General features: G+C 39.7%; 1 protein-coding gene across 2 annotated transcripts; it reads right to left on the bottom strand.

The window, feature by feature from the left end:
- Positions 1-1231: 1231 nt before the first annotated feature.
- Positions 1232-12607, bottom strand: LOC147181970 (calcium-activated potassium channel subunit beta-2-like). 2 transcript variants are annotated; one of them, XM_086084577.1, is made up of 7 exons: positions 12545-12607; positions 5711-5752; positions 5496-5592; positions 5062-5181; positions 4756-4926; positions 1850-2045; positions 1232-1749 (listed from the first exon to the last, which is right to left on the bottom strand). In XM_086084577.1, the coding sequence occupies exons 4-7, from the start codon at positions 5115-5117 to the stop codon at positions 1465-1467; spliced, it is 708 nt and encodes a 235-aa protein (XP_085940703.1). In that variant the 5' UTR covers positions 5118-5181; positions 5496-5592; positions 5711-5752; positions 12545-12607; the 3' UTR covers positions 1232-1464. The 2 variants fall into 2 exon arrangements, with proteins under 2 accessions (XP_085940703.1, XP_085940693.1); XM_086084567.1 differs by lacking the exon at positions 12545-12607 and having other exon boundaries at positions 5496-5918.
- Positions 12608-16346: the final 3739 nt, after the last annotated feature.

Below are 16346 nucleotides of genomic sequence, written 5' to 3'. Positions count from 1 at the left end.
TATTATATATTATTAATATTATATATGAATTATTAATTAGTGGCGTCAGGTGATTACATTTTTTAATCGTAATTAAGCTTATGACTTCACTAGTTAACTCACGATTAATCACAAATTTTATATCTGTTCTAATATAATTTTAAAACAATTCTAGGTTTTCATACTCTTGTTAACAAAAGTGTGTGGGGGGGGGGGATTTAAACTAATGGAAGTAGTTCAAATTAATTTTTGACGTCTATTGCCGTCAATGGCAGTGAATGAGTTAAAGACCAAATTCCTGAATACATTATACATGTTTGAAGATAATTGCTACGAATGTTCAAAGACTGAGAAAGAACTGTGTACTGTAGTGGGCAATTGACATGAGGTCATAACGTGAGCTCTTTTGTTCACATCAGCGGTTATCCGATGCACTTGCAGCATACAGTTAACTAACTAGCTATGCACATCCCTATTCTCTTCTGTAAAATGCTTCTTTCCTTCTGATAATTTTGAGTGCCTCGTTGTTGACCATGTGTATGCCATGGAGAGAAGGCTAAATATTGAAGTCAAAAGTTTAAAAAATATATATTTTGAGACAGGCGCCTTGTTGCGGCATGGAAAGCTCAAACATGCTAGACTAATTAGTATCCAGTTTTCCATGTCGAGAAGTGTATTTGATTGATAGTCGACAGTTGAGCAGGATACTGTGGATTAGATGAGAGTGACGAGAACAGCTTAATTTTTTCACAATTTTGATGCCTCATTTTCCTTGCATACACTTGGCTTCCTTTTTATAATCATTAAAATGTGGTAAGGTTATTAACAACGGTCTTCTCTGTGGTGTGTCGATTTTAGAAGACGCATTTGTACTTTCACTTTACAGAGTCAAAGATGTGATGCACTTTTGTGAGTAACCTTGAAAAACTACAATCAATCTGGTTCGCCCCTCCTTGTACCATGAAACTAATCAAGTGTATATCATCCCAGCTGACATTATAATGCTGCATACAAAAAGGAATTTCATTTCCAATAGAAAATGCATAGAATTTTAAATTTAAAAAATAAATGGAAAGTAATAGGATGTTATGGAAAAACTGGCGAGACCTGCTGTTTGTTTTGGTCCCTAGAATAGTAGCAAGCACATGATTCTGTTTTCTGAAATATGTAGTATGAGAAGGAAGTCAAAATGAAATTTCTCTTTCGTATGTCATGTGTCTCTAATGCAAAATATTTCACATTGCAGGCAGTAAACAGTCTGTAAATGTTTTTTATGAGTCCTTTGTCAAATCAATTCCAATCACTTCTCTTGTAATAGCCACGGTTGACACTTTCCTCTTTGGAAAGGTTCATTCAGACGCATTCCACCATCTCGCGATAGTCAGCTGCTCCAAATGCCTCCGCCGAAGGCATCATTTCCCATAAAGCTCATTTGCTTAAAAACTCCACTTTTGCTTTTGATGTCCGGTGCCTTTCATGACATCTTCACCTCTTCATCTTCCCGATCTCCTCGCACAACCTGGATAGGTACTGTGTGAGTTTGACCATCACAATTATAAGGCTCCCTCCTATGAACATGCACGAGGGCCACATCAGCGAGTGGAAGACGACGCTGTGGTCGTAGAGCCGAGTCAGGAGAACCGTCTCCTGCCGCTCGCTGGGATCGTAGAAGCAGGGAACCTGCCGGTTGGCCTTCAGACGCTCGGAGATGTTCATGATCACGGTGCGCATTTGGGCGCGGTCCTTCTGGCACCTGGGCACATAGAAACACTGCAACGAAAGGACTAGCTGTAAGCGCTAAGCAGTTATCCACCTGTTTAGCTATGACTAACTCCAAATCCTATCAAATAAATCCCGGCGTCCTACTCACTTCTGAGCTGGCATCCTGTGTCTCCTCATTGTGAGATAATCGACTGATGCGGCCTGTGTTGTTGACGTTCACGTAGACCTGCAGACACGGGTACTTGGAGACTCGCCAGCAGTCGGAGCCACAGTTGTAGGAACAGTTCATGTCTGCCGTGACCGTGGAGTTGAGAACGACGCAAACACCTTCCTCTGTCCATGCACTGTTTTGACATTTCATTGGAAGTGGACATTTCATTTAGTGTTAAAAACATTGGGCTTGTTGTTTGATATGTTTAGGCTTAGTACAGTGAATCGCCGCTATTTACTTAACATACAAAATGGTTTGCAATTGTAATTGTTTGTGATTGTCTATGAATGCCACAAAATTGCAGTCAAGCATTTCTAAGTGAAACTCCTCAACTCACTTCAACATACAGTGGTGCCTTGAGATATGAGTTTAATCCGTTCCATATTTCAAAATGTACAGTGAGTAGATAGATACAAGATATCAAATCAGCTTTCCGCATCGAAATTAATGGAAACACCATTGATCCGTTTCAGTAATTATTCCAAAAACATCATCCATACATTTTATAATGTTTTTTTTAATATCAAATAATATTGCACTTAAGAGCAAAAAACATACAGTAATAATGACAGGGGGAAAATGGAATGTAACACTGCGACGATTATGGCATTTTACATTGTTGGTTAGCATTACGCTAAACATGCCAGTCTTTGTACTAAGAACAATAATATGTTCTATGTAGCCCCACTAGTCTAAATATTGTGTTCTGGTTAATATTACATTAGTGGAAAATGAGTTAAGCAGCAAAATCCAGCTGTTTTTATCCATCACAGGGGGTGGCCATTTTGCCACTTGCTGTCGACTGAAAATGACATCAGGCAACAACCAATCACAGCTCACCTGTTTTCTGAAGCTGAGCTGTGATTGGTTGTTACCTGAGACCTAAGCAACATTGATGTCATTTTCAGTCAACAGCAAGTGGCAAAATGGCCGCCCCCTGAGATGGATAAAAATGGCTGGATTTTGCTTCATAACTATTCCACAAATGTCATGTTTAGACTAGTGAGGTCACATATTAAGGTTGACTTCCCCTTTAAAGGATCTTTGTGCAGCTTATCACTTTTTTACTCGTGACTGCCACCTCTGCAGCATCTGTGTCAGGCTCGTTCATGGTGGCAACTTTCCAGTGAAGTCAGCTTTGCTTCTATTGAGTTTACACCGAACGTTATTTTGTTATTGACGAATGTCACCCGCAGCTTCCTCTAACGTTACTTGTGTAAGCAAGACGTATGCGGAAGGTTACGTCTGCAACACTCTTTGCAGCGGTACACGTTGAAACGTTTGGTTAGTGGCAGGGCTGGACTGGTACAAAAAAATCAGCCCTGGCATTTTGACCCTGCCCTCTTGCCTAACATGTAGTTCTGCCACTGATGTTTATTGATGATGTTTCAGTTTGCTATCTATATTCAAAATTGATTAACGGACTGGTCCCTCTAAATTGTGGGCCAGTCTCTTGGGGTAAAATGTAGGAAAATAACAATTAAAAAGCACTGCATCGGCCCATAAAAAGACCGGCCCACCGGGCATCTGCCCTCTAAACCAGCTAGCCAGTCCAGCCCTGGTTAGTGGAATCGATTGGATTACAAACATTTGCCGATACTTCCCGCACCGGACGACTATGCTATGCTCCAAGGTAGGATGGCTTTCAAAACACGGACATTCTTGCGTCTTCTGTACTTTCGGATTTTATTGGTTGTTAAGTGCATTTATCAATTGTGAATTCCAGGTGAAGAATCTCGGGTTATTTTTAAACCAAGTAGCTAGCTCCCCGACCGCGCTAGATATTAGCGCTAGCATGTTACAACAAAAACAACAACAACATTGTTGATTCATCGCTTGTTTTCGTACACTTTAACAACAATTTCAACTTTTGGGCTGCTGGGAAAGGAAATAAGAGACCTTAGGAAGGGTATTTGGAGAGATCTCGAAATCAATTTTTAGCCAGAGCTAACCACGGCTAGCGGCTCACATATCACGATCGCATTATGGGAAAAGCATTTTTATTAACTTACAATGACACTTACCTTAATCAAGATGGTCAGAACATACTTTGGTAGACTTTGTCGGTTGGAAATCCTTTTGATGTATCTTTTTAATTCTGGACATTTCTTTGTCTTTCCCATTTGACATTCCATGGACCGGCACACAATGTGGGGCAAATGACGGCATGTGAATACTATCTAGAAGTTTCATTTCACATCTTTGTTTGCCCAATTTTTCACCCGTGAACGACACACGTGTGCACCATTGTGAAGCGGTTCGTGAAAATCCGGAAGGAATGAACAAATGAATGAATCAAAGTAACTTGTAGTAAGCAGCACGAGCGCTCCTCAGCATTTACTTGCGTTGTCTCGCCGGCTGTTTGCCCCACGAAAGGCCTGCTGGGTCGATAGGTGGCGGTCGGTGACGCCATGTGAATACTATGTATAACGGGAAGATAAAAGCTGATAGGTGCAGTCACAGTAAAACAGTCAGGGCTCTTCGTACTCATCTGGGCATTGGTGGCGCATGCATGATGTTGAAAAAGCTTTAATATTACCTTTTTAAACGGCACATTGCCCCTTTAAGCTTAGCTTGATAGTAAACTTCAACCGGGAATAGCAATAAAGAGCTTTGACGCCTAAGTCTATTATCTGCCAAACTGCTGCTTGCTGCGAAGTGAGTTGCGCTCACACTTCAATTTTTTTACTTGTAAGTCAAAGCAACAACAACAAATCAGTCCAATGGCTCATGTCGAAAAACTCGTGAGTCGCGACGCTCAAATCTCAAAGCACCACAGTACTCCCTTGACATCACAACACCACCAGATGGCACCAAAGCAGTATGACCATTTGGACCTTTACCTTTCAGCATATGAGCGTATTATAGTGATCCCAAGTACAAAATACATCATGACGGAGGAGAGGATCATTCCAAGACCCAGGAGAATGGCTCGATCTTCACCAGGCTGAAGAGCTGTCACCGTCTTTTTCTTGTCCAGTAAATCAACCTCCCGGAATTTACGATAAATTGACCTGACAATAACAGAACGGATGAGAGAGAATTGTATTGTTACATTGAAGCCGCACATCAAATCTAAAAACCTAGAAATCAGAGGGCTTGTTTACAGAGGCTCTCGCAATACACCAATCCACTTGGCCCTTCCTCACCTCCTTTCATTTCCTGCGCCTGATGCTGCATTTTTGGCCCCGGCCACAAAGAACATTTTTCTTGATGATCCTCTTCCTCCTTTACTCACTGAAGTGGAACAGGGAGATTGCTGGAAAGACCTAGAATGAAAGATGAAATACTTTGGCAGAGACTTAACAGGAGCAACAAGTCAAACTATACCTACCTTTGGTGCATCTCTCTTCCTATTCAGTGTGATATTTAACGGCATTATATCTACATCTACGAATAATCATGCGCTCCCTCATTTTTACGACATTCTCGGAGCGGGATCGTTCCAGTTATGGTTGACTTCCTGGTGACAGGCTACTGGGTAAACATCCCATTTTGAACACAAAGAAACACTAAAAATGTAAACTAGATGACAGATGAATGGTGTCACGCTGATGAGGGGGGGGGTTAGTGAAAAACCTACCCGTCGGTTCATGAACGCTGTCAACACAAAGTCATTGGGTCCTCGCTTGACAGAACAACAACACCTTGCATGGGGATCCTTTTGCTCTTTGCAGCTCCTACCGCGCATGTAAAAAAAAAAAGACACGGTCCTCGATACAGTCGATGTTGATGAATCTGAGGCATAAGTAATTAATTCAGGGTGTTTGGAATGAGGTGAGGGACTTATTTACTTACATAGCCTCACTGATGGACAGAATTGTCACATCTCCAAATTCACTATTTTTCAGCACATAAAAAAAAAACAGACATTACAAGCTTTTCTTTTCATTTTTTTACCAAATCCCTTCTTAGCATCAATTAGTGTTTAGAGTTGTGCTCATACTTCAACATACCCGGGCACAAATTGTACAATGTGCTGTATACTGTTGGGTTTCAAATAGGGCATTTCAGAATAGCATAATCATTAAACAAAGCATATTAAAAAAATAAAATAATGACATTGTTCTGCCCCCCCCCCCCCCCCAAAATGCAAATATGTCACAAATTTTGCCAGGGTACGTAAATTCATGAGCGTAATTGTATATTGGGTTGTCACGAGGGGTGTCAATCTCACCAATAAAAGACGATTCGACATGTATCTTGATACATTGCATGTGACCCGATACATGTCCATTTTAAAGTGGAAGAACAATTTGATTCGGTTCAGTTGGATTATGATTCGATATAGTACAGCTCAATTTGATGTTGTAATTTTACATACAGTTGTACATACACTAAGGATATGTACATTTATGACTTAGCTTGATAATAAAATCCAAAATATTGTGGCAATTGTTTTGATATTTTCAGAGGTTGACGTTGACATAACCAGAAGAGTGTATGTGAATTTTGGTGACGATTCATAGCATTTTGGTGACATTAAGCGGCATTTCGCTGTTGTACATTTACAGTTGGGCTCATAAGTTGACATACCCCAAAGGTATGTCAACATTCAAGCATAACTGTACATATAAACTAGACAAAGTGCAATTTCTGCAGAAATTGCGTGGGAATGCTGAAAAGCGGAATGCTATTAGCTGAATCCTAAGATTTGAATGCATGTGCTTATGAAGTAAATTGAAAATTACACATTTTTACTTGCAATTAAATGACAAGTTATTTTATTTTTTTAAACTTGAACTGCAATCTGTCTAAAGTGGGATATAATCATTTCAGAGAAATTATCATCTATTTCCTGATATGATTGTCAGTTAGTATCGAACCATCGAGTGTATTAAAATGTGATCTAAGCGGGGTTTGAAACCACCATGGATATATTTGCAATGTACAGTCAGTAGTGGGATTCAAACCTGCAACCTCCTGGTTACTGGACAATGCACTTTACCAACTGCGCCACCAAGCAGTATGAGACAACTGGCAATGATGTTCAGTTGTATGTCTAGAAGTGGGCGTGGAACGCAGTAGAAAAAGTTAAATGTCAGTCCCATTGAAAATGAATGGGGAAAGGTTCATATTTAACGTTAAATTGTGCAAATACTGTCTGTCAGTAATGTGGAATCAGACGATATATATACCCCGGGAGGCGTGGATTTTTGAAGCAAGTGAAGCATTCCCACAACGAACTTGTCAACACTGTACTGTAAATGTGAGACATATATCTCCACAAAAAAACAAAAAAAAAAGACGATTCAATGGGTATCTCGATATGTTAGTGGAACAATTCGGTTTGATTTGTGTCAAAAACGAATTTCTGATGAAAAACGTTTTTCCATTCACCCCTAGTTGTCACTATTTTCTATGACATATGATTTTAAATTTAATCTGTAATGATTATGAAATGCAGGGGAAATTGTCTATTCATAATAATATGAGAGAATTGATTATTTATACGATTATCACAGGCCTGACAGCCCGCTGAGAGAAACAATAAGTATGACGATACATAAACATTTGACACCCCCAATATACACTAGTCGCATAATTAATTAACACTGTATTGACACTTGAATGAGATTTAAGCATTATTAGAAGTAGTTCCAATGCAGTCATACTCAACTGACCATGCAATGTGCAACATATAAGCAGACCCATTTCACTGAAGGAGGAAAATAAGTTGATGCACTGGAGGCAAAGTAGTACGAAAACAAGCCAACAGGTTTTTGACCGGTGACTAATTTCTTCAAAGCATTACATTCCCAGCTGTTTCGCGGAAAGGTTTTTGAGTGGCACACATTTGAAGGAAACGATTAAAGATATCATGCTTTCCTGGAAGGGTTCCATCGAATTCTACATGCACTTACATGATTTTGTCGCCGTGTCTGACAACTTTTCTCCGTCGTGTGAGCAAGCTGGCCATTGCACCCCAAGTGGCTCAAGTTCCACACATACCTGTATTGATTTCAGCTAAACACGGACACACACATTTTAAGAATCACCGTCTTACTCCGTCAACTAACTTCACAGTCAAACTTGAAAACTCCTCAGAGAGTGGTTGGTCCACTTGTTGTCTGCCATGCTCCACGTTCAACAGAGGCTGTTCTTACTGCGACAGGTGACTTCCTGTCAAATAGCTCATAAGGAATGGCTAGTGTCACTCTTCTGAGTGATTTACAGGAAAGGGCTGGCAGTCTCTTTGAATCTAACCTTGCAGAAACCTCCGGGGCTGCTCCAACAGAATGGAGGGGGGAAACTCGAGATATTCAAGCAATGTTTGGGTTTTCCACAAACGATTTCAAGATCTCGTCTGGATGTCATCTGCCATCTTAAAATGTATTTTCTGAGTAATGAACGGAGCAATTGATGAGCAAAATTGTGAGATATCAACGTTGAATGGTAGCAGTTTGACTGATAGGTAAAACATTTTTAAAGGAGGCTTAAGCTCTTCAATGACACTCCCAGTTCAAGTTTGCTGTCAAACTAGACATAGGCTACTTTAAAATGGAGTTAAAAATGGTGTATTTAAAACAGCTGCATAACTTTACCTTTTATATCCGCTAGTATAATTAACTCATTCACTGCCATTGACAGTAATAGACGTCAAAATTCATTTGAACTATTTGTTATTAGTTTAACATATTTTTCCATTTTTGTTAAGAATAGTATGAAAACCTAGATTTTTTTTGTACATTTAGAACAGATATGAAATTTGTGATTAATTGTGAGTTAACTAGTGAAGTCATGCGATTAATTACGATTAAAAAAATGTATTGCCTGATGCCCCTAATTTTGAATAATCTTTTTTTTTTAATAAGAAAAAGGTTATTAAAAAATTAAGGGCGTCAGGCGATTAAAATGTTTTAATCGTAATTAATCGCATGGCTTTACTAGTTAACTCACGATTAATCACATATTTTATATCGGTTCTAATACAATTTAAAAAAAATCTAGGTTTTCATACTCTTGTTAACAAAAGTGGGAAAAATGTTAAACTAGTAGAAATAGATCAAATAATTTTTTTTACGTCTATAGCCGTCAATGGCAGTGAATGAGTTAATACTCATTGTCATTTTTTTTTTGTAATCTTACTAAGTCACATTCAGTGGTTGTGAAACTCTTCTTTGTTTGTGTCTGCATGACTGTATTATCCTGCCCCACTGTGGCCAAGTGGATATACAATATTATGGGGGGGCGACATTACACAATTTTGGCAGTTTTTTAACCATTCAATGGCAATTATTCATTTCAATGGGGAAAGATGATTTGAGATAGGATTGCTTTGAGTTACGAGCATGGTCACAGGATGAATCAAATTCATACCTCATATATATATCAAAATGTAGAGCGTGAGCATTTCCATATGAAATACTAGCCCAATGAGCAGAATCTATGTCATAGATGCTTCATGTTCTTGCAATGTGTGACTTCACCCAGCAGGAACTTATTGTTCGGACTTCAGAGCAACTGTTGTAAGTTATGGAGCCACATATCTCAAGTCTGACGCATACGCGATCAACTGACCTTACTGTACAGTATACGTCGTATATCCTGTATGGATGTGATTGATGTGGCTCGGTTCACATTTCTTCCAGTTGTCTCTCTCCTGTCTTGAAAGCGTGAGTGAATGAGTGGTAAATCTCGATGGCATGCGACAGAGCACATAACTGTAAAGCAGGTGTTTATTTATATTTGTAATATTTTTCAGGGCTCAGTTGCAGAGCTCATAGAGATAGTAAAGTCACACAAAGGTGAGCATAAATTCAAATTACTGTGTATATGTCCTCTTTTTTAATTTGTTAAAACACCCCCACCCCCCACCAATTTTTGGGGGAGGCGTTTACTCCCACTTTGCGTGCTGTTCAAAACACAATCTTGGCATCAACGCGCTCTTTGATGAAGAATGTGTCAGCATGTATTTTTGCCTTGTCCTTCCAGTGATTATTGCTTCACTGTCAGGTGTTCTTGTGTTTGATGACTTTAAATAGCCACAACTGAACAACACCCCCACCGACCTACCTGAAGTGTATAAACCGTTCAAAGCCCAAATTAAAAGCAACTTGTAGTCATTCATTAAGGATTTCTGCAATCGCTTGCCACATTTGGCACTACTCAAAAATTAAACACCATTTTATTAATGCGGAAGGAATTTTTTTTTTTAATGGTCATTATGAGCCAGTATTTACCCAGTCAAAGGGAATGTTGATATATAATAACCTTGTCATTCAATCCAACATGCATGAGCATGCTTTAGTAAATCCTATGTGCTTTATAGGCATTTTACAGCCCATATAGTGCTCATCTGTCAATGAGCAGTTTTTATATATGTGTACATAATGGAATAATGACGGTTATTGAATCATAGCAGTCTTTACAATCCTACCTCTTCCTGATGGGCTGTTATGATAATCCAGACTGTGGCTACAACTGTCAGCGGTGGCTTTCCAAATTGTTCTGGTCTCTCAGGCCCAGCAGCTGGCCACCTCGTATTTAAACTCATACCCCGAGCAAACAGAATGCCGACCATACCTGCTTAAGTAACATGAGTTCCCTGTTCAATGTTGTCACGCTTCAAATGAAGCGGTCCCAGCGCAGTGAATGAATGTTGTGACTGGCACCAATCTGGGCCGGTTGCTGGGTTTGTTTCGGGCATTTGTGTACCTTGAAGGAGGAAAGCAGGATCACTTTTCAAACATCTCTGTTATTTTCAATTTTCACAAATGATTTACCCTGCGCTGTTAATAATGCATGCTGATGATTCAGCTTTGTTCTGTACGTCGCCATCCTCAATTGTACTGAAAGAGAAACTTCAGGCTGAGTTGAATAATGTTATTTAAATGGGTGAGAATCAACCGGCTTGTATTAAATACTGCCAAAACTAAATCTATTGTATTTGGTAGCAGGGATACTGTTGCTAATGCCACTCTACTGAATTTGCATGTTGATGGGATACAAGTAGAACAGGTGTATACGGTCAAATTGCTGGGTGTGAAAAAATATCATTTACTGTGTTGATCTGATCATATTGTTTCTAAGATGGGCAAGGGCATTGCAATTTCAAAACTCCAAATTGTACAGAATAGAGCAGCCCGATTAGTTCTTGACTGTTCTTTCCGGGATAACGTCATTAATATGCACAAATAATTATTACGGTTAACAGTGGAATACAAACTAAAATATTGTCTGTTGTACTTTCACTGTTTATGTACAATGTCATATGGAATGGAACACCCCATTTTTTTTTCGAGAACATGGACATGGACATAACACCCGTCAAGTGAGTATGGGTAACTGGATAGTGCCCAAACCACTACAAAAAAAACGCCTTGACGAGAACTGTTCATTATCGTGCTTCCTTGGCTTGGAATGGACTCCCGTTTAATGCAAGAATCGTCAGTAGCAAGTCATCAAGGTATCAAAATACACATTACAGATGAACGAGTTTATTCCTTGCAATTGGGGAATCAATGTAACTGCATGTATTAATGTATGCATCTGCATTTTCTATTATTATTATTTTTGTGACCTTTCAAATTGTGTATTGTTGTTTGTCTGTTTCTACTTACTTTATCTGTTTAATACTGTTTTTGTTTAGTGTTTTTATTTTTACTGCATAGAGTAATTTTAAACTCTATGTTTTTGTTGAATTATTTGAGGAAGACTAGCGACCACTTTGTGGAGGTTAATGGGGATCCTAATAAAGAAAGAAAGAAAGAAAGAAAGAAAGAAAGAAAGAAAGAAAGAAAGAAAGAAAGAAAGAAAGAAAGAAAGAAAGAAAGAAAGAAAGAAAGAAAGAAAGAAAGAAAGACTGGGTACCATACTCAGGCAGCATAAAAGCAAGATGTTACCATTTTCTGCCACAAGGTGTCTCTCCAACCTCAGTAAACATGAACAAGCTCACAACTGCATGTATGGGTGTCTCCTCATGAGACCAATAGCCGATTAACAGATCACACATTCCTTACAATATGCAAATATTTGATTCGATTTATCTTTTCAATAATACACATTTCATAGATGAGGTGTAAAAAAAAAAAAATAAGCGGTTGTAAAATGCTTTATTTTATCAGTATATTAAAAGTATTTTTTTATACTTAATTTAATTAAGAAAAAATAACCAACTATTTCCATGCATCCCTCTACTATACAGCTTTATACTCAGCTAAAGGTACCGTGGGAGGAAAGGTTTGAGGAGGCAGTTGGGGTAAAACCAGTACCTCCAGCAGAGATAACTTGAATCTGACTAAAGTATAAATAATTCAAAACAACTGAAAAGCAGAAATTATAAATTGTTGTACAACAGAATTCTTTTTTAACTAAATTAATGAAAACAGGTCAGAACAAAAATGATGGTACCCTTAATTTAATATTTTGTTTCACAACATTTAAAAGGCAATTAACTGCAAATTATTTTTGTAACATTTAATGAGACGTTTGCACATCTCAGCCCCACTATTCATGAACTGTTCCGGTTGTCTCAGATTTGAAGGGTACTTTTTCTAGACGTAATGTTTCTGCTCCTTCCACAAAACGCTCAATATGGTTTCAATCATGGCTCAGAGAAGGCAACTTCCGAATAATGAAGTGCATTCCACTTCAAATGACAAAGGATGATATGTTCAGATGCTCATGTACCTTGACCTTGGAGTTCACCTTTAATTTATTTGGAGGTTGTTCTGGGCAGACGACCACTCCAGGGTGTACACCACCTCTCATAAAACGTTGGCTCGGATAGGCTTCAGTTCCTCACAAACCTAGGTAGAAAAAATGAGTTTTTTTTTTTTTCAACAATCTTGGTTAATCGCCTCTTTGTTTTTAGAGTTTGTCACTTATAGCAGCAGGCATACAGCAGATCACATTTGACGAGGTTTGTATGTTCTCCTTGCACTCCCCCTCCAGCAGATGAGCAAAGAGAACAGTACTGTATTGTACTACTCGGTGTCATTCAATTATACCCAGTCCTGGATTTAGCTTTGGAAAAAATAGCAAACCCGCAGCAAAAAAAAAAAAGAGACACTTGGCAAACATGAACAGAAAAGTATTCAATGATAGATACGGTAGTCATTTATGCTTCATGTTCTAATCTAAACATAGCAACAATGGTTGTAGGCTAGCTACCCTTGAATGCTGCATTTGTAGGTGAAATAAGATTAAAGGGGAAGAAAGGCAATTCTGTGTCTTTGTTTCCCGAGATCTAAAAATAGCTCTTGCTGACCAAGCATTACAAGCAACATGCAGTTCTTTTCACTGCTCCATTTCCCTGTTAGTTTTTAGTTTCACTATCGCAATACACTTGGAATGCGGAAAATGTTCACCTGTCCTTCGTTAAGGCAAGGATTCATATTTGTAAATCCATGCAATCTCACCGCCATTTTGTTTATCAAGCTCTAGAGATTTTAATGGGGAAAGTTGTTGTATTCATACTAGTCTCATATTTGCTATTTTCTAATCTTGACAAACAACAATATGCACCCTCAATTTGCCTTTAGCCACAAAAATGGAATCAAAGCAAAGCTGCAGTTTCTAAAATGCTGGATGAAGCACGCTGCCACTACTGCTGTATCCAAGCGATACAATGTCAACAGGTCCACCTCATATTTATCAGCATTGTTGCTATGCTTATATCCCTAGCAACCTTGTGTTATTGTTCTGCAGATTTACTCCCTCCCCCCACACAGACACAGCTGTACTTCTGCTAGTCACATTTACAGCTAGAATGAGCACTCAGGTCTAATTCTGAGGCAATTCATCTACAACAAAAGAATGTAAATTTTCACTATTTTCTATTAAGACTGGATGAATAGTATTTAGGGAATTCGATTGCGCATAAAGTAAATCATAGATTGCGTAAAACCTTTGGAAGGAATTCTCCTCATATCATTGGTGGGAAACAACCGCACACAGTGGGAATGCGGCGCATGCATTTTCATTGCTCCTGGCTCGATGAGAGAGAAGCAAAGAGGCACCATATGGGAAACCACCCATACTTGAACCAAACAGCAATAAATCTGGAATGCATTATTTGGGTATTATGTATCCAAATCCACGATTGCCAAAAACGATGCTATAAAGAATGTTCACAGTTTTTACATCTGTGCGAGAAAATTATGATGTGCTGTGATGCCCAATTACCCATAATTATTTTATTCCTGCGGATGTGGCTTAAGATGTGGGAGACTGGGAGTTGCATATAAAAAAAAAAAAGAAAACAGATGAGTGCTGCAATAATTGAGTGGGAGGAAGGATCAGACGGCTCCGAGGCTGTAACTGCAGTACTCCTGCTTCAACCAAATCCATCACTTGATAAGATATCTATTATACTGTAATGTATACAAGCTACAAATACTGTACTAATACTGACATTTTCCATCCTTACCCATGACCTGTATATCCCTATACGGTATAACATATTAGCAGCAATTTTGACGAAGGCAACAATAGGTAGATTACGTTTTTGTTTTCTGTTGCATAAAAAGAACCTTAAAAACTATTACTTGCGAGAAGACGATATGAATCTGGAATGTTCTAAAAAATTTGCTGCAGGTGCAACATTGCAAGACCTGAAAATATGAGACTTGAAAATGTGGTATTTTATACTATGACATCATCTGTCATAGGAGAGGGCAGAGGCAGGGTGGCAGCCTCGGTCTGCAGAGCTGAGATGAATCACTCCTAAAATACTTGCAGTGTGATACAGGTTAAAATAATGAAAGCTTGGTACCCAATTTTTTTTTAATAAGAGTTGACAACCTTGGCAGTCCAATTCCCAGCTACAGAAGCTTCTCTAGGGACTTGAACTGACATCTGTCTGGCAGGACAAAATCCTGAACTGGTGTACGAGTGCGAGAGGTTCTGACTAGATATAGTTTTGGCTCGCCTGAATTCATAGCTTGGGCTTTTGATTGCAACCAGTCCCCTTGAAAGTCGTTGGACTCTCTTCCACTCATCAGTTGGCCACATTAAAGGGCATTGAGCAGGTATCAGAGGTGTGCAAACTTGGTCCTCGAGGGCCGGAGTCCCATAGATTTTGGATGTTTCCCTTCTCCAACACAGCTGATATATGATCAGCTCATCAGCAAGCTCTGTATAGGCCTGATAACAATCCTGTCGATTGGAGTCAGCGGCGTTGGAGCAGGGAAACATCCAAAACCTGCTGGACTACGGCCCTCGAGGCATACTATGTGGAGAGAAAAGACTGAAGGTGGAGGAATGTATCTTGGCCATTGTTTGTGGCTACGCACATCATTAAGAGGCCTAATCCAACAATGTCATTGGACTTGTGGCTACATGCCTTAGACACTTGGGTGAAGAGAGGGATGGAGCTGTCAACCAATCACCACCTGGTGTTATATTGGCTCCAGTGCTGTGGACGGACCGACCTGGTGTAACAGTGGTGATTCTGCGCCGTACAAGCCACACCTGCTTAAAGTTTTGAACCTACACTACCACCAAATTACCAGTTTTGAACTAAAAGCCCAGGCCTCTAAATCAACGGCCAGCACCCTCTTTTAAAGGTTTCAAAGAAAGTTGATGTCACCGGGGTGGTTGAAAAGCTCCTAAGTAAGTGGTAGGGCCCCAGAGCTGGATCAGATCTGCCTGAAGATTCTAAAGGTTCTTTTATTTTGTGAGACAGCCTTGGTTGACATTCCTGTGCAACATTGCATGGACATCTGGGGCAGTACCTCTGGATTGGCAGATCGGGGTAAAAAGGGAGACCGGAGCGTGTGTTCCAATGCAGGGAATCACTCTGTTTAGCCTCCATGTAAAGGTCTATCCAGAGGCTTTGGAGAGGAGGCTGTGTCAGGAAGTCAACTTTCAGATTCAGGGAGAGCAGTGTGGTTTTCATTGTGGCCTTGGAACAGTGGACCTGCTCTAAACAGTCAGCAGGATAGAGGAAGGTGCATGGGAATTCACCCTGTGCTCGACAATGTGCTTTGTGGGTATGGAGAAGGCGTTTTAGGTAGTCAGTCCTGTGGGCAGTTGTACTATTCCTGTACAACCCGTGTCAGAATTTGGTCCAAATTGTTGGCAGTAAATCGGATTAATTTCCAGTGAAGGTTGGACAAAGACTGCCCTTTGTCACACTTCTGTTCATAACCTCTATGGACAGAATTTCTAGGCAAAGCTGAGGCATTGAGGGACTGCGGCTAGCTGGATTTACTACTGTATCTCTGCATTTTCTAGATGATGTCGTTCTTTTGGCTTCTATAAGTTGCGATCTTCAACTACCACTGGAGAAGTAGGCATTCAAGTGTGAAGCAGTTTAGATGAGAACCAGCACCTCCAAACCTGAGGCCATAGTCCTCAGTCAGAAAAGGATTGGATGCTTCCTCTGAGTCTGGGATGAGATCCTGCATCTACTGGAGGAGTTCAAATATCTTGGGGTCTAGTTCACAACGTTAAGAAAAATGGAGTGAAGAACCACAAGAGTGTCTGC

This window comes from Leptonotus elevatus, chromosome 1, assembly GCF_054856555.1.
Source record: "Leptonotus elevatus isolate MCC_2025b chromosome 1, RoL_Lele_1.0, whole genome shotgun sequence".
Lineage (NCBI taxonomy): Eukaryota > Metazoa > Chordata > Actinopteri > Syngnathiformes > Syngnathidae > Leptonotus > Leptonotus elevatus.
This window is presented reverse-complemented; position numbering and strand designations above follow the sequence as displayed.

Bases quoted from the DNA above. Each gene is read 5' to 3' on its own strand.
- LOC147181970 (XM_086084577.1), bottom strand. From the start codon at position 5,117: ATGTTCTTTGTGGCCGGGGCCAAAAATGCAGCATCAGGCGCAGGAAAT. The intron at 4,927-5,061 runs GTGAGGAAGGGC...TGTTATTGTCAG, and splicing joins GGCGCAGGAAATGAAAGGAG to GTCAATTTATCGTAAATTCC. The intron at 1,750-1,849 runs GTGAGTAGGACG...CTTTCGTTGCAG, and splicing joins CACAGGATGCCAGCTCAGAA to TGTTTCTATGTGCCCAGGTG.